At 43.3% G+C, this 22,915-nt stretch overlaps 3 protein-coding genes across 29 annotated transcripts in view; 2 read left to right on the forward strand and 1 right to left on the reverse strand.

Annotated features, from left to right (window-relative positions):
- Window positions 1–13,915, forward strand: part of LOC122569081 (synaptotagmin-7) — a 34,082-nt gene extending 20,167 nt beyond the window's left edge. For 8 of the 22 annotated variants that reach the window (XM_043729579.1, XM_043729589.1, XM_043729569.1 and 5 more), the window contains 8 exons: window positions 5,345–5,356; window positions 6,661–6,970; window positions 7,061–7,201; window positions 7,318–7,465; window positions 7,580–7,689; window positions 7,775–7,943; window positions 8,032–8,244; window positions 8,410–13,915. In XM_043729579.1, the coding sequence (XP_043585514.1) occupies window positions 5,345–5,356; window positions 6,661–6,970; window positions 7,061–7,201; window positions 7,318–7,465; window positions 7,580–7,689; window positions 7,775–7,943; window positions 8,032–8,244; window positions 8,410–8,510 (1,204 nt within the window). In that variant the 3' untranslated portion in view covers window positions 8,511–13,915. Of the gene's footprint in view, window positions 1–1,657; window positions 1,962–2,221; window positions 2,338–4,479; window positions 4,833–5,344; window positions 5,357–6,660; window positions 6,971–7,060; window positions 7,202–7,317; window positions 7,466–7,579; window positions 7,690–7,774; window positions 7,944–8,031; window positions 8,245–8,409 lie in introns of those variants that run through there. The other 14 variants (XM_043729622.1, XM_043729663.1, XM_043729617.1 and 11 more) reach the window with 12 other exon arrangements.
- LOC122569037 (dynein axonemal intermediate chain 7 homolog) lies at window positions 13,233–21,458 on the reverse strand. 4 transcript variants are annotated; one of them, XM_043729511.1, is made up of 17 exons: window positions 21,330–21,421; window positions 18,401–18,594; window positions 18,066–18,279; window positions 17,605–17,995; window positions 17,310–17,496; window positions 17,131–17,226; window positions 16,947–17,021; window positions 16,655–16,878; window positions 16,360–16,544; window positions 15,941–16,237; window positions 15,709–15,870; window positions 15,372–15,525; window positions 14,959–15,250; window positions 14,755–14,850; window positions 14,389–14,610; window positions 14,197–14,307; window positions 13,233–14,137 (listed from the first exon to the last, which is right to left on the reverse strand). In XM_043729511.1, exons 4-17 carry the CDS (start codon window positions 17,763–17,765, stop codon window positions 13,997–13,999), a joined length of 2,403 nt encoding a protein of 800 aa, XP_043585446.1. In that variant the 5' UTR covers window positions 17,766–17,995; window positions 18,066–18,279; window positions 18,401–18,594; window positions 21,330–21,421; the 3' UTR covers window positions 13,233–13,996. The 4 variants fall into 4 exon arrangements, with proteins under 4 accessions (XP_043585446.1, XP_043585429.1, XP_043585439.1 ...); XM_043729494.1 differs by having other exon boundaries at window positions 17,086–17,226; XM_043729504.1 differs by lacking the exon at window positions 18,401–18,594 and having other exon boundaries at window positions 17,086–17,226; window positions 21,330–21,458.
- On the forward strand, window positions 18,642–22,836 carry LOC122569061 (fatty acyl-CoA reductase 1). 3 transcript variants are annotated; one of them, XM_043729535.1, is made up of 10 exons: window positions 18,642–19,787; window positions 19,899–20,116; window positions 20,240–20,488; window positions 20,576–20,721; window positions 20,787–20,896; window positions 20,974–21,166; window positions 21,340–21,588; window positions 21,680–21,859; window positions 21,999–22,079; window positions 22,534–22,836. In XM_043729535.1, exons 2-10 carry the CDS (start codon window positions 20,057–20,059, stop codon window positions 22,646–22,648), a joined length of 1,383 nt encoding a protein of 460 aa, XP_043585470.1. In that variant the 5' UTR covers window positions 18,642–19,787; window positions 19,899–20,056; the 3' UTR covers window positions 22,649–22,836. The 3 variants fall into 3 exon arrangements, with proteins under 3 accessions (XP_043585470.1, XP_043585460.1, XP_043585479.1); XM_043729525.1 differs by having other exon boundaries at window positions 18,644–19,787; window positions 19,895–20,116; XM_043729544.1 differs by lacking the exon at window positions 18,642–19,787 and having other exon boundaries at window positions 20,025–20,166.
- The last annotated feature ends 79 nt before the right edge of the window (window positions 22,837–22,915 follow it).

Here is a 22,915-nt window from a genome sequence, read left to right on the forward strand (position 1 = left end):
TCGTCAACTTAATAATTCCCTGGGTCTCAAGATCCATGGCCCATACGCGTCTTTCATTCTCGTTCTTTGTATTTTTATCGTTCTTCGTCGGTCTTCGTTCGTCTCATTTACGGGATGTCCCTGTATGCGCGTGTCGCGTACTTGAAATTATGACTACATTAAAAAGTAAGGCGCTGATAGGCGCAAGATCCACGGTAAGAGAATCGAGAAGAAGAAACGTTGGTCAACGAAGAAAAATTGATAGAGAAAGGGCGAAATATTGGACAGAGAGGTAGCGAGAGGAAAAACAATAGAAAGAGAAAATGAGAAAAAGGGAGGGAAGGGACGAAAGAGTAAGAAAGAGAGAGAAAGAGGAGAGTATCATTCTTCTTAACATGTTCTACAAATTTATATAGAAGCCATCGATAACGATAGTCGATGTGTAATAATATTTTTCACAGTGAATCGTATACATATATTGTAAGCAGTATTCGGGATAACAAGTTCCTATCAAACGAATGAAAAAGCATCATCAATGTGAAATGCCGGAGAAGAGGAGCTCTCGAGTAAAACTAAAGAGACATTTGTATATTGCTGTTTCGATGTACAGCTGCTATAGAACAATTTTGCGATTTATCGTAAATTACTTATATGTGTCGATATACAGAGTCGCGTGTCCACGCGTTTTCGTAGGCTTTGCCGAGAGACCACTGTACCCACATGTAATACGTATTCGAATCGCTCGAGGCGATGAATCTTGTAAACGGAACAGCCACGTCTATCATCCGGTAGTAGAGTTCGGTCAGTTAAATGACACGAGAACGCGCTTGCGCACGTGTCTGCAACCCATTTTCGTTTCCTTTATTTCTCATCCGAGTTTTTTCCCGACCACCAAGATATATACAAATAATTCAAAGGACACCAGAACTGGCCCACTTTATTTAACGATGCCTCAGGCTTTTTCTAGACAAAGGAGAAACAGGAGAACTCCCGATCGAACTTGTCGTTTCGACGATTCGTGGGTTTTTCTCGTTCGTATATGAAAAATCGGAAAAAATCTCCAGCTATAATTTCTTTCTTTCTCGTCCGATTTTTGCCGATTTAATCGACTTTGCATAAATGGAAAAACAACTTGCATGCAACTGCGAATCAGGGGATTCGGCGCGACGCGACGGTTTTAAGATTCATGGGATACGTTGGATAGACAATTCGGGAAATTCGATATAGATCGTTTGGCGAGCAAAATACCTGCGTTCAGCGTAATTTTCTGATGCTAACTATCGGATCGAATCAAATTCCAAGGAAATTCGCGACAAAGCAAAGATTTTGAGAGAAGTGATAACGGATCGAAGATGAAGAGAGAACGGTACGCTTGTATAAGGGTAAGAGTGACAGTAAGTAGTAGTGGTGATGGTTGTGATGGTGGTTGTGGTGGTGGCGGTAGGGGAGTAGGGAAGGGGGACGGAGGTGGACGGAAGTGGAAGTGTGGAGGTAGTGGTGGTAGTGGTGGTGATGGTGGCGATGGTGGCGGCGGTAAAGATAGAGGTAGTGGTGGCAGCGATAGCGGGGTGTCGGCTATGGAGGGGATGGGATGATATAGTGGGAGCGACAGCGGTACGGTGGAGATGGTAACAGGTACAGGCATAGAGGGTAAGGATACGATACGATGGTAGAGCGGCATAACCAGTGTGGAGAGGGTAGGTCTGGGTTAAAAGAGCAGGAAGGGGAGAGCAAACGGATGATAGAAGGGCAAAAAGGGGTGCGCGCGTTTGATCCCTGGTGCGTAGGAGAAGTTTTCTATGGCGTCCGGAACGGTCCTTGGGTGAGCAGCGAGGTGGCGCCAATGTATCGAAGGCTTGAAAGCATCGATGCGAATGCAACCAGGGCTTTTCCACCCAGGAGGAAAGTTTAGTCTGTGATGCGACGCGGTTGCGGGTAGAAGTGGCGAAACACGCGCGTTTTTTCGCGCGAAAGCGATCGCGGTACGTTACCACTTTCTCTTTCGATCGACGTAAAGCGATATTCTCGCGAGGTGTCCTCCTTTACGATTTACGAGTTACGGCTCACGACTCACGGTTCACGGTTCACAGTTCACAATCCACTACTTACAGCTTACAATTTACGGCTTTCAGCCTACGACTTACAATTTCTTCAATTGATCCTACCAATTTTTGTTTATTCGTCCTGGCTACAAAGGCATTCGATTCGGATTTCCTATATATCACCTCGCGCATTGTTCCAGGACAACACGTTTTTATTATTATCGTCCATTCGTCTGATTTTACCGAGGAATGTAAAAGATTCTAGCAAACGCTTGTTATGGACGAGAAAGTACAGAAAAGAAGGTCTACATAAAAGGTGTGCGACTTTTTCTCGAGGTCAGTGGGGGTAATGTGGGTGCGAAGGAGCCGCGATAAAATTAGAAAAGCGATAAGCGTATATAACATGTCGCGTGCTCGCGTGGCGATCGTTAATGTTCTATCTTGCATTGTTTCGATCTGTGTTCTTCAAATGCGTCAACTACGTAACAGGTGGCTAACGAGTTACAAGATTGCACACTAGATGAAACCTTTTATTTTCGACCAAGTAGCACGATGGCGGCGTAAACGAAAGTAGTAATCATTGATCGATTATAAATTGTTCGTAATTTGATCCTTTAACGATAATTGATTCCTCGAATTAGATTTGTAAACTAAAATCGTTTCAAATTGCTGACGAAATTTTTTCGGAAATTGTTTTTCGTCAATCCTGCGGACCGTGCAAAATACACATATGTAAATATTTGAAAAAATGTTTGAAATTTCTGAAATAAGATGTTGTTTCAGTAACATCATATGGTTGATATCATAATTTTGTCAGTTGCTCGTGCAAACAATGCAAAGTAATCCGATAAATGTATGAAATGTATGTAGTCGTTGAAGGGATACTACGTGGATTTAATTTTGAACGTAGTAGGTACCTACGTAATTCATTCAAAGTCATATCGGAAGAGGGACGTAAATTCTTCGTAAAATTTCGAAAGGATCGGAGTTTGTCCATTTGCTTTTAAAATTCATACTCCGCGTGTAGTACAACGACTAGGAACCTGTTGCTTGGATATTCTTCGGCATTGACCGAACCGCATCACGGCCAGGAACTCTTAGCTTTGTCGTGCGCGTGCGTTTCGATCGATCGTCTCGTTCGTAATTTTCCTCCGTGCTGAAAGCTCGGAGGACTTTTTGCTACCGACATCTACGAACGGAACAAATCTCTCAGAGAAAGAGAAAAATCTACGCTATATGACTGATTTGTTCGCTGTACTAGAACGAAATTATGTGTATTATTATCGTTGTTGTAACGATTCTCATTGTTCGGCGCACAGACGTTCCGAACATTATCTGGAGTCTTGAGTTTGACAGAGGATGAGGGCGAGAGATGAGATGGAGAGGAGACGGAAAGTGAAGGGGATGAGATCGATAGGACTTGCAGATTGATGGATACGTGTAAATTGTAGTACATACAATTGAAAGTCAGCCTTATCAATAAGATTTCGTGATTGGTGTATAAAAATGGTTTAATCGGGTCTGGATGTAAGCGTATGCGTGCCCAGCGAGATGCGCGCGCCGTATCTATCGACCTTCGCAGACATCGTTGCCACGTGCACGATATAATATATCCTTGATTGAGTTCGGAATTTGTCGTCCGGTTCTCGAATATCGATAACGTTGGAGGACTTGGCCCCTGGAACAGTGCGCGAATCGATAACGCGTGACTAATTTTGTGGACGCGTCGCATAATCGTCGCATAATCGTGGCGGTACGGCGGTGTTGTGGTGCTGCTGCAATGTCGTGGTAACCACGATTATGGGGTGATAGCGTTGATTGGCAGTAGACACGATACGTAATAAAAGTAGCGGTAGAGAAGATAACAGTGGTGGCGGTGGCGGTGGCGGTGGCGGTGGCGGTGACTGTGGTGGCGGCAGTGACGTCGGCGATGGCGTGAACAGCGTGGCAACGGTACCGGCGAATGTAGCTAAGATCGATCGTATCCCCTTCTTTCGACCGTCGCGTCCGTTCTACCGACCAGCAGACTGACCGACCAACGCGATGGAATATAACCGAACCAATTTCCCAGATTTTTTCCTGTATACGATCGCTCATTATTATTATCTTTGATCGCTTTTCGGAAATACGGAACTAGGGCTTTCTGCGTCGTTTGACTATTGTTCGTTGTTTCCCCTCTGATATATTTGCGAAAACGTTGAACATTCGCGATATAGATACACGGCAGCCGCCATTCTCTTTGAAACATTGTTGCTCGAGAAAACTCAGATTCACGCACCACCGCTAAGCAGTTTCTGAAATGATGTCGTGTAGCGATACGAATTGTTTTATGAATATGAAATATTCACTATTAAGAACTACAAATATTCTTACCTGCATCAAATTCGATACTTAAACGTATCGAAATGTTACAATTCTTAAATTAAACGTTTTCGTGTGCTGCTTATTGTGTATTTAGACAAAATTTGTCCAAAGTATCGAAGATCGGATCAGATCGGATCGCGCCAGGTTTTGTGATTCGAAGAGAATAATTCGCTTGAGGAAGTGTATTATCGATCAAAGAGAAAGAAGAAAAAGATTGCAAAGTTTAGAGGCGGCTAGAGGTTGCACACGCGTATAAATAGGAAAGTACGTTCTTCATTTTTCGTCTTCTTTCAATGGAATAGATCATAAACTCGATAACAGGAATGTGAACTCTGGTTCTCGCAATAATCGTGGTTAAAGACTCTCTCGGAACAATAAAATCATGTGGGCTGCAGTCACGAGGTCTTTGGAAATACTGGTTGCCTTCTTCGAGTATTACACCACCAGGTAAGGAATGTGTATTAAATCGGCAACGTAAATTAGGAATAAAATTAGCATGATAGCGTGTCCCCCTGAGGCGATTAGCGTAAAGCGTCATCGAATAAGCTTGTCTGAACAATGACTCACAACGTGGGACATTATACCTCTCTCTCTCTTTCTCTCTCTTTCTTTCTCTCTCTCTCTTTCTGCATCTCGCACCTTATATTTTTCGATTGGCTGGCCTCTCTTCTCAAGTTTCTTCTTCTTCGGATTCGTTACTATTGCGAGTGGCACTGATTCAGTGCCGCGCCGCGGTTTCAAACGAAACGTGGAATGTTTGGAACACGACAGCGAAGAAAATATTGTGACGCGAAAGTTCCGAGAGTCCATCGAACCAAAACGAATTCCTTGTGATCGTTTGTTTCGTCGTTCTCTCTTCGAATTTGAGATCGAGATTTAAGATTCAAGACACAAGACTCACCAATTCCTGTTTTCACTTCTTTTGTTTCATGCGTCCTTTCGGGGTTATTGGAATCCAGAGCGCAATTGGAGTAAGTATACCACGAGTTGGTAAATAGCAAAAACTTTTAATCTATCTTCTCTCGTACTGCTTCACTTGACTCTTCTATCTTCTCTTTCAATTCTCCTTCCTAATGGAACGAAATGTCTCATTCGCGGATGGGTGCTGCTTTATCTGCGTAAGTAGTTGAATTGAATTGAATTCTTCGATTCTACATTTCCATTTCTCCCGTTTCAAGTTTCGTTCTAAGTATTAGCTTATTTCTCCTTTTTTCCTCGTCTTAACATGCGCGATCTCCCAACAATTTTTGCACCAAATTCAATTGCAACAAACTCTGTTACTTTTCTATTCGTAGTATCCTTTCTCAACGCTCGACTCTCCCTGATTTTCCTTTTGAACGAATTTCAAGTGAAACTACCGATTCGGCGTTGTGCAGAGGAAAAGAAAAGAGGGGGAAAGAGAAAGAGAGAGAGGGAGAGAGAGAGAGAGAGAGGGAGAGAGATTTATAAAACAAGAAAATCAGGGCAAATTTGGCATTGCGCATCCCAATTAATCGAATCGCACGTGCTTTTATGCGTTTTCACGACTGTCGATCAAACTTGTATGTCTAGAGTTTAAGAGACTAGGTCTAGATTCTAGATGGTAGCCAGAATAGCTCGACACATCGAAGGACGAGCATAGACAGCCGTTGCACCATAGCTACGTATACATATACATACGTATGTGTAGGATAATACGTTAGATAGGTAGATAGAACATAGAACCTCTGACTATGAGTCGTCGTTCACCGTAGTTTGTAGTGTTATGATGGTCGCTTTTGACGACGCACAATCTAATCGCGACTGCTTTAGCTACGCCAAAATATGTAGTTGAAACTGTATGCGCTTTAGTTTTGGTCGTTGTTAACCCCTTAACCTATGATTTACGTTCGAGAATTTTGGACCGAAAACGTAAACAAGCTCGCGCAGCCTTCGAACCATTCGCACGACTTGTGTAGTGCGCCCCCACGAGCGATGCCCGTAATATTTACGATCGGTCCGGTCATCTACTACGGGCTATGCCCGTAATATTTACGTTTGGTCCGATCATCGTACTACGGGCTATGCCCGTAGTTGTAGGTTAAGGGGTTGATAAATGCACGTGAAAGGAAATCGGGATGACGCGAGATTTTTGGCGGATGACGAAAGATGAACGAGATCGAAACGTGAACCACGGTAATGATAAGACAATTACGATGACGCAACGAGGACGAGAACAATAGAAATGAGCCAGGCGGGGTACGCGATCGGATGAAGTGGTGCGATAGAGATTTGAAAAGAGGGTCGATTGCCGTAGGACAACCGATAGCCCGGCGAACAAACCAACAACATCGACAAGTGGAGGTGGAGCGGCGGGAACTAGCGGTTCAAGCGGTTTGACGACGAGCGGGGCAACCGCGGGAGCTAGCGGATCGGGGTCTGGCGTGGGAGCCGCGTCTGGTATCGGAAATGCGAACGCAGGAACGAGCGGGATGGGCGCCGGGGCGAACGCGGCTTCCCTCGGCGGGACTAGTAGCGGGTCGGCCGCTGGAACGGCCGAACCTCGCACTCCCACCGCCGGAGTGCAAAACAAACAGCTGCAAAACGTCAAAGGAGATCATCCGTCGGTAGGTCGGATTTCTTCGTCGAATCTCTTTCTGCCGCTGATTTCGCGAGTCCAATCCGTATGTGTAGCTTTGAACACGTTTTCATTTCAGAAAGCGTTTCTGCAGAGCAGATCGATGTCTTTGGTGGACATGTACATCGATAATTCAGAACCCAGCGAGAATGTTGGTCAAATACACTTCAGCTTGGAATATGATTTTCAAAACACTACGCTTATCTTACGTATTATACAGGTTAGTGCTGCCTGCCTACGATACGTGAATCGTCGATATTCGGTCTACCTCCATCTACCTACCCATCGCGGCCAAAGCTATAAATAACAAATGTTACTCGGTACTTTGACTTTTAGGGTAAAGATTTGCCGGCAAAGGACTTATCCGGGACGTCCGATCCTTACGTCCGCGTAACCCTTCTGCCGGACAAGAAACACCGACTAGAGACGAAGATAAAGAGACGCACGCTAAATCCTCGATGGAACGAAACATTTTATTTCGAAGGTAAGCATCGATCCGAGATGCGTTCCAGGCAAACTGCATCGCATGCACAGATGCACACTACGGTTACACGTTTCAAAAAGGATTACGTCGCGTTATATTACGTTCTTTGCATAGGTTTCCCGATTCAAAAGTTACAAAGCAGAGTGTTGCATTTACACGTGTTCGACTACGATCGATTTTCCAGGGACGATTCTATCGGAGAAATGTTTCTTCCGCTATGTCAGGTAATTTTCATGATCAATCCGTGCTCTTCAGCGATGTATTCGAGTGGTATTGAGTCGCGATATAACGTTGAACGATTCTCGGTAGGTTGACTTTTCGGACAAACCGTCGTTTTGGAAAGCCCTGAAACCACCGGCGAAGGATAAGTGCGGCGAATTATTGTGTTCTTTGTGTTATCATCCGAGCAATTCCGTACTCACTTTGACGCTTTTGAAAGCGAGAAACTTGAAAGCAAAAGATATTAACGGAAAATCAGGTGAGCGATTCGATATTTTGAGATTGCGATCATGCTACGACGCTTAATTTTCTCTTTTCTCTTTTCTCCACTCTGTTCTTGCGTTTAGATCCATATGTAAAAGTATGGTTGCAATTCGGCGACAAGAGGATCGAAAAACGGAAGACACCTATATTTAAATGTACTCTGAATCCAGTATTCAACGAAGCATTTTCTTTTAATGTACCATGGGAAAAGATTCGAGAATGTTCGTTGGACGTAATGGTGATGGACTTCGATAACATCGGTCGAAACGAGTTGATTGGACGGATTCAACTTGCAGGTACAGTATTTTTCGATAATTTGCTCAATGCAACCACCGCTGTGTCACTGTCACTGTCACTGTTACTGTCACAACCGTATCATTATCAGCGTCGCCGGTCTCTTTATGCATCTATGAGCGCGTAGAACTATCGAATAACGTTGCTGTTCGTTGGTAAAATTTCAGGAAAAAACGGCAGTGGAGCGAGCGAAACGAAACACTGGCAAGATATGATTACGAAGCCGCGGCAGACGATCGTACAATGGCATCGACTAAAGCCAGAGTAAAGGTTTGAACGTATCTGGTGCTACTTGTATACGTTACGAGCACATTGGAAATCGTCGATCAAACCTAGACCTGTAACATCGAGAGTATCTTCCGAATTCTCGAGCCCCTTTAATTTTGCCACTATTTCGCGTCGTCTTTTTCTTTTCTTTACTTTCCTCTTTTTTTCATTTTCCGCTATCTCTTTGTTTTCTTCTTCTCTTATATATCCTCTTCCCGTTTTTTTATTTCCTACTTCGCATAAAATCGATCAAAATCTACCGAGATATTTGGTAGGATTTCGAGGTGCCTGTTGATTTCGATTCACGCATTTTTCGCAGTCGAGTTTCGTGTCGAATCGAAAGTGACAGACATTCTGTCGGCTTACCCATACAAATATAGTTCACTACGTGGCGTTCCGTTTGGTTTCATGCGACGACGTTCTTCCGTATAAAAAAACACGGAGGAGATCAACGGTATTCTAGCTTCTTTATTTTCCCTCGATTGCTCTATCGGTTGGCTGGAAATGGGAAAGAGAACGGAGGAAAGGTCAAGCGTCCATATCGAGCGAAAGAAAGATTCCCCTTTCCCCAGGATACTTATGGGCAGAAACTGTTTCTGTACGTTGCGTTACGATCGAACCATTTTCTCCGGCGCAACGTCGATATTTCCTGTCGGTTAGTTCTTTGTCCTCCTTTTTCTTCATGCACGACAACGATTCACGACGAATATATATCCGTATTCAGCTCCCTCGCGCGAACGATAACGAGCTCGTTCTCACGCGAGATCGTGTGCCGCGATGTTTGAACATACCGATATACGTTTCGAGCGAACGACGAGACGCCCGAAACAGCGACCGATCGATATTACTTTCGCGACTCTATTGACATTTAACATCGAACATTATTTTTATGAGTGTTTTGCACGAGTAAGTACGTACTGAGTACGTAATACCGTTGCTTCGAAATACGTTGATGCGATTCAGCGTCAACCTCGTCCCTGTTTCCCGTATATTCATCCGGTGTCTTTCGATTCTACCAGCAGATATCAGAGCGTTACGACAAAAAAAAGAAATGTCTGCTCGTCTACCAATTTTTAAAAAATTTCCCTTTATCACGCGCTTTCTGTTTCATCCTTTTGCCCCGATTTCATGATTTCTTATTTTCGAGTCGGCCATTAAACTCAATAGATTAGCATCTTGTCCATTGTTGACCGAAGGTAGAACCAAACTCGGTCATCTTCTTTCCCCTTTAGTCGCGTTCCCACGATATCCTACGTTTCGACTGTTCCGATTGTTTCGAGACCTCTATGTGTCAAAAACAAGGTCGCGCTCTTTTTCTTCTAATTTTTTCTTCTTCCTTCTCATTTCTGTTTCTTTTCCCTTCGTTATATCCGTTGGTTATTTGGTAGCGTGCAATTGCTCATCGCGTACGTGTACGAATGATCGAAACGGGGGAACACCGGAATATAATATTGAATTCTTATAAGTAGAAACCATAAAGCAGCGATATTTTTGACGGAATTTTTGTATCGACCTAGTCGGAAATCTTTTGAAAGCGATAAAAATTGTGATCGGTGTTACACCTTGAATTAATCTTAAGCGTTACATTCGATAGTTTGCTGTTGTTGACGATAACACGTAGAGATATCCCCGAGATAAAATTGGGACGACGATTTGCAGATTTTGCATACATTATACATACATACATACGTATATTCGCATTCGAAAAGTGTGCGTGTACATGTGCGTTTGCATATACGTGGCGTATCTGTGTGCGCAACTGCGTTCATCTCGGTATATGTGTAGAGTCGAATGTGCAGTGCGTCGTGAAACGAAAGTAAAACACCGACAGTGGTAGAGAATATGTAGTTGTTGGCAAAGCGAGGGGCGTCGCGTAGCGTGTTTAGCGTAGTGCTTTTACGTTACAAGCGTAGATGCGATTTGCGGCTCGAAAACGTCGTACTCGATGTCGCGGCAAACACATGCTCCGAGCAGCGTGGTCGACGAATATTTTTACATTCAGTGGTTTTACAATCTAACGAATAGCTAGATAGTCGAGTGTGAATAAAAACCGAGCTGCTTCTTAAATGAGCTACGTACCACGCCAGCGAGATCGAGCGACGACTTTGTACGCGACGCGGGATACATCCGATTCCTCTCTCGCGTACGTGTCAATATCGTCTAATCTTACATCGATCTTGTTCGATCGCACGCACGCACAAACGTACGTAAGTATGTACGTACTTACGCATGCATGCACGTATACACGCGCGCACGCACACATGCACGCAGGAACGCATACATATACACGAACGCACACACCTGCATATGAAGTAGGTCAAACATTTGCACGCATACGCATCGCACATGTGTGTACACCTAATTATCGAGTAGCACAAAAACCAGTTAGACTAACGTTTGTATATCGTAGCCTGTGTATTATACCGTTACGCAACCGTTGAAATGCAAAATGCAAAATGCAACACGAAACATTACGATTTCGCATAAACCTGTTAGAAAAAAGAAAAAAGAAAAAAAAAAAAAAGAAAGAGAGAAAAGGAAAAAATAAGAAAAGAGAGAAATGCGCTAAAACGACTCGTTCGACTCCTGTTCGACTCTTTCGAGTCGGAGTCCGAGCTAACGTTTGCACCGGAGGAGTGTCACATGCACCAGATCCATAGCGTTTAGTCGTTAAGCGAACGCGTTCGCAGCGCGTTTATAAATATTATACGTTCGTATGTCGCTCGATCGCGTTTGGTCGATCGTGATGGAACGCCTGTTGGTGCGATTACGCGCGCTCTGATAGAAAATTAGCCCCATAATCGGAGAAAAAGTGCCAAAAGTAAACGCGAACGACGGATCGAAGGTGTCTCCCTGCCCTCGAGCGTTTCTTCTCCCTATTTTCTTTTCCGATTTTCTCGTTTGCTCCAACGTGCCGCGATCGTTCGGAATTTCGAGCGATCCTGGTCGATGGAGCTTTCGCGAAACTCGCGCGACAGCAACAACGATCGGCGGCCGGTGCCAATGGAAACCGACTTAGCCGAAGCAACGGACGGATTACCGTATACGCTTCTCACGTGGACGAAGATTATTCGCGTGTGGCGCCAGAGATTCGTTGTTCGAGCGATCGATCGTTCATGTTTGGTATTTAATCTGCGTTTTCTCACGCAGATGGAACGCGCGCTAATTCTAAAACCTATTTTAGAGAGTCAAACGAATCGTCGACATACATTGCGTAGTGTATACAAACTAAGTACGCGTTAATTCGAACTGGATGCGAATTGGGCCTTATACCATGGATTACCTCAATCGTAAGCAGCTTGCGAGTCAAGTTCCAGTTTGCGATAACGATAGAACGAGCGTTAATAGGATTTTAGAGTGATCCCGCGCGAGAATGGCTCGCTACTCGATGTCGATCAGCGTAATCCAGTCGATACTTATACAGGTTCGATCATAGTCGGTATTTTATCGCCTATCCGTATTACCTCTCTGTTCTCGACACGATTCACCCTGCTATAACTCGCGCGAAGTGGCGAGTCGAGAAGTGCAAGTTGTTGGCCTCTGCGTCGGATCGAGAGCGAGCCGACACGCGGGACTCATTTGACACGGCGTACGACGCACCGCGTCAAACGATATTACTGTCTCGTTTTCTTCTTGGTCTTTCGTTCGATCGGTAACATGGTGAAAAAGGAAAGGCAGGTTGCCTCCTCCAGTTGTTTTCTGATTCGCAAATTTATCGAAAGTAGAACTTTACGCATCGACCATTTCATCATCGACTACTACAGTCTTTAATCTTGAGATTGATAAACGCTCATCGCGTAGTACAGGCATAACTTGACGAATAAACAACGTAGTCGGTTCGTCATAATGCAAGTACACCTACTTGAAGGAGAAGCATCGTCGAGCCTGTAAACAAAAAGTTTCGAACGAAGGTAAAAGAAGAAAAGAGGTAATGGAAAAAGTTATGCTGGAATAGCTGGCGAGCCGGATGCTGATGTGTTTGAGAATATAGAAAGATAGCTAATAAGTAAGCAGGGCACGTCGCAGACGCTGGATTCGCGATCGTCCGAATCGAAACGGAAAAGAAAATTGGAAAAAAGGGATTATCGTGACAGCGTTATCGTTTGACATATTGCGCGCGACTATGAGTATACATATCGTACGCGTGCAAACGATACATAGGACGAACAGGGTTGCGTCGATCGGTGGAAGAGGAAGTAAGCGCAAACGAACTCAACGGAAGAAAAAGAGAAAAGAGAAGATAGGATGGGTGCGAAAGAGGACGACCGAACGGACAAGGAGAAACGAACAAACGAACGAACGAATGAACGAACAAACGAACAGACGAACAAACAAACGAACGAACGAACGAACGAACAAACGAACGAATGGATGAATGATCGGACGAATGAATGGACGAACGAATGAATGAACAGACGAACGAAGGGACGAACGAACGGACAAGGGAATGAATGAACGGACGAACACATGAATACATGAGCGGGCGAATGAACGAAGGGGCGAAAGAAATTTCTGCGATCGATCGTGTTCGGTTGTGTACCGAAGTGAAGACTGCTCGCCACGCGTGTCCGGCCCTCGCAGCGCGCAACACTATACATATATTTTTTAGCTTCCTATTGCGTATGCACGTAATGTTTGTTCTAAAAATCAAGAGAAGAATTAAACTGGAAGTTAGGAAGGTGTATCCATCTGTATAGGTGGGTGGGATGGAAGGAAACATCGATTCGAAGAAATAAGTTGTATTTTTCGACAAAGACTAGAGAAAGACGAAGGGAAAACGGAACGAACGAGCCCCGTTCGAAAAGTAATTGCGTTTTCGATTGACGATATCGATAAACAAACAAACAAACAAGCAAGCAAGCACATATACATACACACAACACACAAACCGTTCGTTGTCGGAAACCTCGACTGACTAGGCCCACGTAGCCAGATCCGCAGTAAACGACTCTGTCAGTCGTACAGATTTAACGCTTCCTTGTCATATCATTTCCTCGTCGTTGTGTATCGCCTGTTATACACCTTATCGATCTGATCCGTGCGCGCACGCACAAACTCACCCACCCACCCACCCACACACACACATTTTGCTCCACATCTTGCCCTTCGTCCCGAGCATTCCAGCAACCGACTCGGTCGCGCAATCTCTACCCTACATCATTCTGCTACCTCATTCTCTTTCATTCGACCCTCGACCCAACGACGAAGCGCATCGATTAACTCTTTATCGCTTAACTATAAGCTCGATATCGCTGTGTGTTTCCTTCGAGTCGAAATATCGTTTTACAAACTGATATATCGTTGACAAACTGATCGAACGGAGGCGTTTATTATTTCCTGAATATCGCTTGATGCTCGACATAACGTTGTATATCCGAATAAAGAGAATTTCGTTTGGGAAACGAACTCTCGTCATCCAATCTTATTGCCCTTCTTCCATTTTCGATGCACCGACAGCCAGGTGTCCTTATTTGCAGCTCGATCGAGTTAAGAGGACAAGCTGATAACGTTGGTACGTTCGAGAAGTTGAGTAACCGTCGACGCTAATTTATACGACATCTGTTCCGTGAGTAGTCGAGTCTTGATCCCGGCGGTGTTTAACGCCAATTGATAAAGGTCGGCGTAAAACTAAAAAACGAAAGAAAAGAAAGAAGAAAAAGGAGAAGGGACGGATCGTTTTTCTTTACCTTGATGTCTTCGTCGTCATCGAGTGGTAAGTCGGAGAATTCGGAACTGACCTCGGTACACCGTATGCGCATTGTCCGCGAAGATGTTACCAAGACGGTCAGGTTCGTACGCTGAATGGTAAGGTTCAGTAAAATAAGGTCAAGTATATATTTTGAAAATAATTAACCGAAGGCTATTTGTTGGCGCGTTACCTGTTTTGCGACGCAACCGTGAACCTCTTTAAACTGCAAAACTATTTCTCGAAAGCTGCGAGACGCGTTCCATCGTGACCAAGAAAAAATATAGGAGGTAGACAATAGAGCCATACACTCTCTCAAGTGTTTCTCAGCGATCGGGTGTTTGATCGAGAGTCCTTTTAAATAGCTGGCAGCGTCCCGTTCCGGAAAGAGGTCGCATCCAACTTGTTGCAATCGCTGCAAGTTACGCTAGTGTACGCTTTACTGCTAGTATTCTTTGTAAACGACTCGAGCATCGCGAAATATGTACAATTTATACGACCGGACAAAAGTAGAGGAGCAAAAGGGTAAAAAGTTGAAAGACGAATTACACTTAGTTACCTCGATCAAACATTCCAATTCGAAATATTCACCGACAATTTCCTTAATCGGTGTAGACGCGGCACCGGTAAGTGAGTTCAAACAAACTCGATCTTCCTACGAAAGGAAAGGAAACCTAATTGTTCGTCAAGAAATAAAAAATCGTGTTCTTTGAATTCTGTATGAATACAAGATCCCAGGTTAAGAAAATGCTATAGTACTCGCCCTGACAACGAACTCGGCTTGAATCATGGCAGCTGTAATGCTGAGAACCACTCCGGAATGTTCTCGTCCACTTTTTCCCATTTCCGGTTTCAATTCCCAACTTTGAAACGGAAGATTCGCGTATTTGTAGCCAGCTAATCCATGGATGCCTAATCTTCCGGTACGAAACGTAATCGTTTGTTTCTCTTCGTTGAATTTAACATCGTGTACGTGTTTCGTTGACCACATTTCTTTCTCTGGTAACCAATGGGCGACCACCGGTGGTTCGAACCAGAACACCGAATCGGGCAGCCTGTACAGGTGCAGCAGCGATGCGAGCAGCAATCAACAGGAAATGGAGAGGGAAATTCAAATCAACAAAAAGGAAAGTAAAGATCATAAAGAATAAGATTGACGTATTGATGTAAACCGACTTGAGTGTAAGCAAGACGAGCGCATCCATCGCTAGTTCCAGAGCTTTCATTTCAGCTTCGATGACTTCCGGCGTTCTCTCGGACTCCAGTGGTGCCTTAGGTGTCTCGTATGATCTAAGAAACGGCACGAATTTCGGCTCCTTCGGTAATTCAACTGTAACGAAAGTGCTTAATTGGTAACTGGTCCGGTTTCGAGTTTCGGTGGTCGTTTCAATGACGCGATTCGTAATCGATAGCGCGGCATCGAAATCGCGGTGATCGGTGATTAGTGAGGGATAAACACATAAACAATAATGCGAATTATGGCCATCTGGAAGGTAACCCAAATGATACTCACGAGTAGTTAAGTAAGTCTCTTTTCCGAGATCTTTTGGTTGTGGCGGTTGATAGAGGAGATCTACGCGAAATACTCCACCGAGGATCCTATATTTTCGCAAATTCACTTCTGTCTTTTCGCATCGAGTAAAGAGTAACTTTCTGCTTTCCGACATTGCTTCCTCTGTGAACAAAACATTTCCCATGCGACACGATATGACATCGACCATTGGAAAATCGGACGACGATTTTACCTTCCCTCTGATCAAGTATCTCGTTCGGGGTCGGCAAATAGGGTAATATCTCCATTTTTGAAGGCAACACCGAGGCCAACGTGGATTCGAATTCCAACTGGTAATCCTTCGCCGAATGTGCTTTTTTCTCCCTTTTACCTCGTTTCTTTCTTTTATCCAGCCGCGGTGAAACCGGAGGATATTCCATTTTTTCCAGTATCGCTTTCTTTTCCTCTAGACGTAAACGTCGTCCTTCCGCTTGTTCCTCGCGTAATCGAACCTTTTCTTCATACTCTCTTGTCGAGTATTCCAGAAGATCTATAAAATAAAACACAATGTAGATGTAGAGGGAGGGGATGATGGAATTTGTTGAGGTAGTTGCGCCAAATTCTCGATCACGAGCGAACGTATCGAAAACTGCGTAGAGAAGCATAACGTACCTAGTGATGGATTCCACAGATCGAACAAATTTTCTGGTAGTTGGGGCATGCGATAGGAATTAGCTTCGATCGAGTAATGATCGTAAGCAAGCCAAAGACCTCTAATCGCCATGCGATGGCAGTCCAAATCGCTCGGCATCTTAATCGTCAGTTTCATTTCTTCGAATTCTATTTCGATCGACTTTCTGCAATTTGAAACGCGTAACGATCAAACTCGATCAGTATATTATTAACGGTACTAGAAGACTGTAATATAATATATCGGTAGACTGGCGCAGCAAGGTCGAAAGGGTACCCGTGTGCGATTAACGACGATCGTTCTATATCCCCTCCTTGTCGTTTCAGTCCTATCGGCAACGGGATAGGAGCCCAAACGCAACACACTGCTTTGTTCGTCGCACGAACGTATCTGGTAGTTTTCATGCCTTCTCTGATCATGTTAGCCTCGATGTTACGTAGCAATCGGTAGCACGCGAGATCTATCCATCGTTGAAGTTCGATTCGAAGCTTGGTAGCGATCTGTGGCGTTAGAAAATAAAAGTGACAATCGTTGGAAAGGAAGAGAGATTTCCTCGAGATCCACTCACCGATTCGCATTCGACCACGTATTCCTTCGAGTCGATCGTGGAGAAGCGAATAATTCGATCGATCTTGCTCAACAGCTGAAAGATTAAAATTAATCATGAAAGTTATTAATCGATTGACCGAATTATTCTGTTTACTTACGTGTGTGATCACTCGACACTTATCCTCTATGGTATTCATACTCGCCTCTTTGTCTGACAACGGCCAGAGAAACAAAAATGTATTCATATCGGACAACGAACCAGGATCTGGTAGACCATCGCAAGTCATATATCGTGCCCACTAAAATGCATCGATAGAAACGGGAAGAGAGAGACAGAGAGACGTCGTGAAATGGTGGAAATTCTTTTCAACCAAATACCAACGTTCTCTTCTTGTTTCAGATTCAATATGTTATTCGCGTACGCTGTCCAATGTCGAGAAAGTATGACGCATGTCTGCTTCAGCTGTCTCTGCCGGATCGTCGCTTCTTCCGCTTCCATTTCCATTCTTCGTTTCTTGTCGTATTGTTCCGAACGAATCTCCTCTTGCATGTCTTTTATCATAAGATCCCTGCGTGATATAGCAAAGGAAAAAAGAAGAGGAGGAAGAAAAAGGGAGAGACGATGATGATAAATTAAAAAGTACATATATACATACTTCTTCTTTCGTCCACGTTACCTGATATCCTCCATCCTACTAATTTTATCTACATCGAAAATTCCTGCTTTGACAGCAGACTCATCTGTTTTTTCTTCCGGCGAAGCTTGGTCTTCTTTCCTTCTTTTCTGATTTTTCAAGGACGTGTCTTTGGATCGCGCTATAATTGCGGCCGCTGCCATTTTCTAAATTAATCGAGATTGAATAGAATCGAGATTGTTCGGTTTCTTTCGGGAAACGGCCACGGCGTTTGCGGCTCAACGCGTTTACTAGATCGGCTGATTTGGAATTCGAAAGTTGGCCGAACCGCGTTACGTCGCTACACCGCAGACATCAACGAGAATCAAATGATCGTCGCTTATCCCGATTTACTTTACAGCGAAATAACCTGCCATTCGCGCCATCTTTCCACCTAGAACATCGAACGTTCAACAGTACCGAATTAGATTATCGCTAACTGAAATACTATGTTTCTTCCTTACCAAGGATAAAACGTGACGTGGTGCGTCGGTGGATATCGCTCGTTGTCTTCGCGCGATGCTTTCTCTTTCTACTTCATCCTCTTCATACTCCACGTACAACACGTCCGACTTGGAGTCCGAGTCTGAATCGCGGTCATTTTCTTCGTCGAAGAAATCTTGTATGCTTTTCGTCGTTTGTCGGTTATTATTCGACGATGCTTTGCCCTTCGATCCCCTGCAAAATTGACCATTTCTCTTTTACTTCTTATCTTACTCTATTTCTCCCTCTCCTTTGCGTGTATCATACACAAGCTCGGCATAGGGTCGAAATGGGTACTTTTTTGCCGAATCGATACCTCTCCGAGATGAACACCTGGTCCAAGTCGAAGCTCGAACGAGTCAACAACGACGTTGTTTCGCTTTGTCGGGGAAATGACGACATCGATGTATTCAAATGGATTAGCGAGAAACCTCCCTTTCTTGTCACAGGCCGTCATGAATGTCACGATCGACAGTAACACGTCTGACAACTGCCGACTGCCGTAACCAACTACCAACGATATATGTATATACATATATATATACATGTATATACATGTATAGGGTGCAACCTATACTTTGCTATATATATAGCAAAAGAAAAGTGAAACGTATAGAAAAGAGACATTGAATAAGCTGCTTTCGTATTACGCGATTATTCACAGGAAGTAGACAGCAAACGTTTTGTATTCATGATCGAATTATCGGATATTTACAAACACTGGTATGGAAGCTCGCAAGAAAATGGATATGCAGATACCATCACCGCATTAATTTCTGTAATAACGTTTAAGAATTTATCGTGCGACTACTCCTATCTCCGAACGTCGCGGGTATATAGGGTATTTTCTGTATCTCGACAAATCGAAATATCTCATAAAGGATTGGTTCTATTAACAAAATGTTTGAATAGATGTTGTTTTGTTTGAAACGGAGCATCGTACTGTGCAAATTATTTTTTTGCAGGTCGAATAGTGGAAGAGATTTTGAAGTTCTTTATAATAAATATTAACTAATTTGTGTCGAAAAGCTATTAGTTTAGCAGATATTTTAGCCGCAATTTGTCAAATTTAACGTATGGAAGACAGTCAGCGTAACCACAAGAATACCACTTTGCATCTTTCTTTGTTTTTCGTACGTTAAAATTTTACTGAAATATAACAAACAAGGAACAAAAATATGTTTACAACTAAAACATGTATATTAAGAACACGGATCTTTAATTCCTTAATACACGTTTCACGTGCTACACATATTTGAATAGCTAGACACTCAAAACCACGGTCTCTAATTTCAATATTCAATTTATTTGGGTAATGACAATTTATTGTTGTTCGGTAGTTTTCGAGTGCCGAACTTATAAATACAATTTAACAATGGACATATACATATGCAAGTATTTGCCCTTTCAACCGGTATATATTACAATGAAATGCGAGGTCAATTTCAATGTCACCACTTCCTAAGCTTCCTGAGGTTTCACAATAGAATCGGTCGGTCAGTTGATCAGTCGATTGGTTCGCCGATCAATCGATGGATTTGTAGAATCAAAGTAAATGAAAAAGAAATAGAAACGAAGAAGAAGGAGAAGAAGAAGAAGAAGGTGCCGGAAGAAAAGCAAACTGAACAGAAATTTTAACGAGAAAGAAGCAAAGGGAATCGGTTCAAGTAGCAGAGCGGAGGAAAATCAGTGACACTATGCCTGTAAGTCTTTTTATCGAATAATCCCCTTTGTTTCAAGTGTCTAAATAAGTAAATAAATAAATAAGAAGGAAAGGGTCATACGTTTCGGGGAAAACGATCGGTTCCAGACAGACGTCGATGCAAAGACCAGGTCAAAGGAACGTGCCTCGATAGCCGCGTTTTACGTTGGCCGGAATATTTTCGTGACTGGCGGCACTGGGTTTCTGGGAAAGGTGTTGATCGAAAAGCTACTGAGATCCTGTCCCGATGTTGGAGAGATATTCATATTGATGCGACCAAAAGCCGGACTGTCGATCGACGATAGATTGAAGAAAATGCTCGAGTTGCCGGTTAGTAAGAAAACGAAACGAGTTGATGTTCGTATTTGATGCGTGCAGTAGTAAGTAATTATATACATATAATGAATATACATGCGTTTATTGTCTCGACGAGAGTCTTTTCTGTGTTCGTAGCTGTTCGACAGACTGAGAAAAGAAAGGCCATCCAACTTGAAAAAGTTGATCCCGGTTCGCGGTGACACGAGCGTCGAGGGCTTGGGTTTAGGACCGGTGGAAAGACGAACGATTACCGAACGAGTTTCCGTGATTTTTCACGTAGCCGCGAACGTTCGATTCATCGAAGATCTAAGAAAGGATATATTTTCGAACGTTCGCTCGACCAGAGATGTTTGCATTCTTGCAGGAGCTATGAAAAACTTGGTGGCAAGTAGAAAACATTCTCTTTCTTATCTTAATTTGGGAAATTATAAGAGCAACCAGCATTCTTAAAATCACTTTTGGTTGCATCAGGCATTAGTACACGTTAGCACCGCATACGCGCATGTTGACAAGCCGGTAATCGACGAAGTTGTATATCCCGCTTTAACAGACTGGAGAAGTGCTATACGAATGATAGAATCCCTAGATGAACAGACGGTACAAATATTTACTTCCAAGTGAGTATTTTTCTTCCGTCTTTCTATCGAGATTACATCAACAAGTGAATATCGTTGGAACGCAGGTACTTGGGTTCGATGCCAAACACGTACACGTTCACCAAGCGACTGGCAGAGCAAGTGATAAGCGATTATTCGAAAGATTTACCTAGCGTAATTTTTCGACCGTCGATAGGTACGTAGCGAGGTTTATCTCATAATAAATAATAAATAATAAGTAGTAAATAATAATGCACTCGGAAATAAAAACAGTGATATCGACGATCGAGGATCCTGTGCCTGGCTGGCTGGACAACTTCAACGGACCCGTGGGTATGATGGTCGGTGGTGGAAAGGGAATATTGCGAGTAGTTCGTTTAGAACCGAACGTGGCCGCCGATTTTCTTCCTATTGATTTAGCCATTAAAGTTATGTTGACAGCCGCGTGGAAACGAGGATTAGAAACGTATGAGAGCTAAATCGTAATTCAATCAATCGCAGTCGCGCTAACGTACACCCTTATATATATATACATAAGTCTAAGCTATCGCGTTAAATTTTGGTAGTAACATTTAGTACTTAGTACAACTAGTAGTACCAAGTACTAAAATTTAGTTGAAAACGCTCACGTGCATCCAGGATAACCAAGGATCCGAGCGTTTACGTCTATAACGGCAGCTCCCACCAGGTCCATCGCATCACTAGTAAAGAATTGGTCACAATGGGATTAAGGTTAAACGAAGAAACGCCGCTCGAAGGAATCATCTGGTACCCCCGTACCATCTTAACGTCGAATCGTCTTCTTCATTACGTTTTGACGTTGTTGACCCACGTGCTGCCAGCCTTGATCATCGACGAAACTCTTAATGCGACGGGTCGTCGACGCATGTAAGTACGTCTATACACTTGCTCTTTTCGTTTTTTCCTTTTTCCCATTTGATCTTATCAATCTTTTCGACATCTTTTTCGCTTCGATTAGGCTAATGAAAATTCACAAGACGATTTACTCCAGCGTCACACAATTGAGTATCTTTTTACACAACGAGTGGTGTTTTCACAACTCCAACATGTTGAATATTTTAACAACACAAGTGCCACCGGCAGAGCGAGAAATCTTCGGCTACGATTATCATCATTTCAACGTGGAACAATACTTTAAGTAAGCGATCGGTCGAGTGGTACGCAAAAATAGTTTTCAATCGATATCGAATAGTTTTGCTTTTCTGTGTTGTTAAGCACTATCAGGTATTCTTTTCTAATACATCTCTAATTTACTAATTTACGTTTCATTTTATTAGGAATTGTTTGATCGGAGCGAAACGTTATCTCTTAAAGGAGGATTTGACTCGATTAAAACAGGCGAAACGACATTACGACAGGTAACGTTTATGATCGAGAAGACGCGTTAGGTGACTGTCCCATTTGCCGCCGTCTCACCAGCTATCGTATTACTGACGTCTTCCTCTACCTACATACGTATGTACACGTTCCTAAGGTTCGTTTGATCAATCGCGTGTCGATTTCACGTTTCCATCGTGATACTTACTACTACAAGCAGACGCGATGGTGGCGCCACAAAGCGCAACTTTTGATCGCTTTCGTGAGACGGGAAATGGAAAACGGAAAGCAGGTTGCGGATTGCAGATTGCGGATTGCAGATCGCGGGAAACGGAAAACCCCGTTCAGATAACGTAACCATATCGTCGCGTCAGATTAAATCCCCTCCCCTGCCCTCGTGTACTTCATACATTATGCTAATTTTGCTATTTGCTCGACTAATCTTCGACTCTATTCTCCGCAGGAAGTTATTTTGAATGATCGGATATTTTTTAGGATGAAGTGGTTCGATAGAATATTCAACGCTTGGTTAATCGTGATGACAATATGGATACTTCGCAAAGTCGGAATATTTTCGTACTTCCTTGAGTCAAGTCACTCTACCGTCTAACCAAGTATCTGCGGTGAACGTGTAATTGTTTCCTCGTAAATTGCAACGAACCTCGTACGATGATGCGATCGACGGAAAGGTGGGATCGAATAAGAAGAAGGAAAAAAGATGTATCGCGATATCGCCCCTTGTATCAACGAAATCAACGACAACGTTCTTGCATGAAATAAACTTGATTGAGAAAAATATTCTTCTACGATGTTTCTTTCTTTTATAAATAATATATTTCGTTTGACTAACAACGAGTTTCGAACGAGCAGGACGCTG

This window comes from Bombus pyrosoma, linkage group LG1, assembly GCF_014825855.1.
Source record: "Bombus pyrosoma isolate SC7728 linkage group LG1, ASM1482585v1, whole genome shotgun sequence".
Classification (NCBI taxonomy): domain Eukaryota; kingdom Metazoa; phylum Arthropoda; class Insecta; order Hymenoptera; family Apidae; genus Bombus; species Bombus pyrosoma.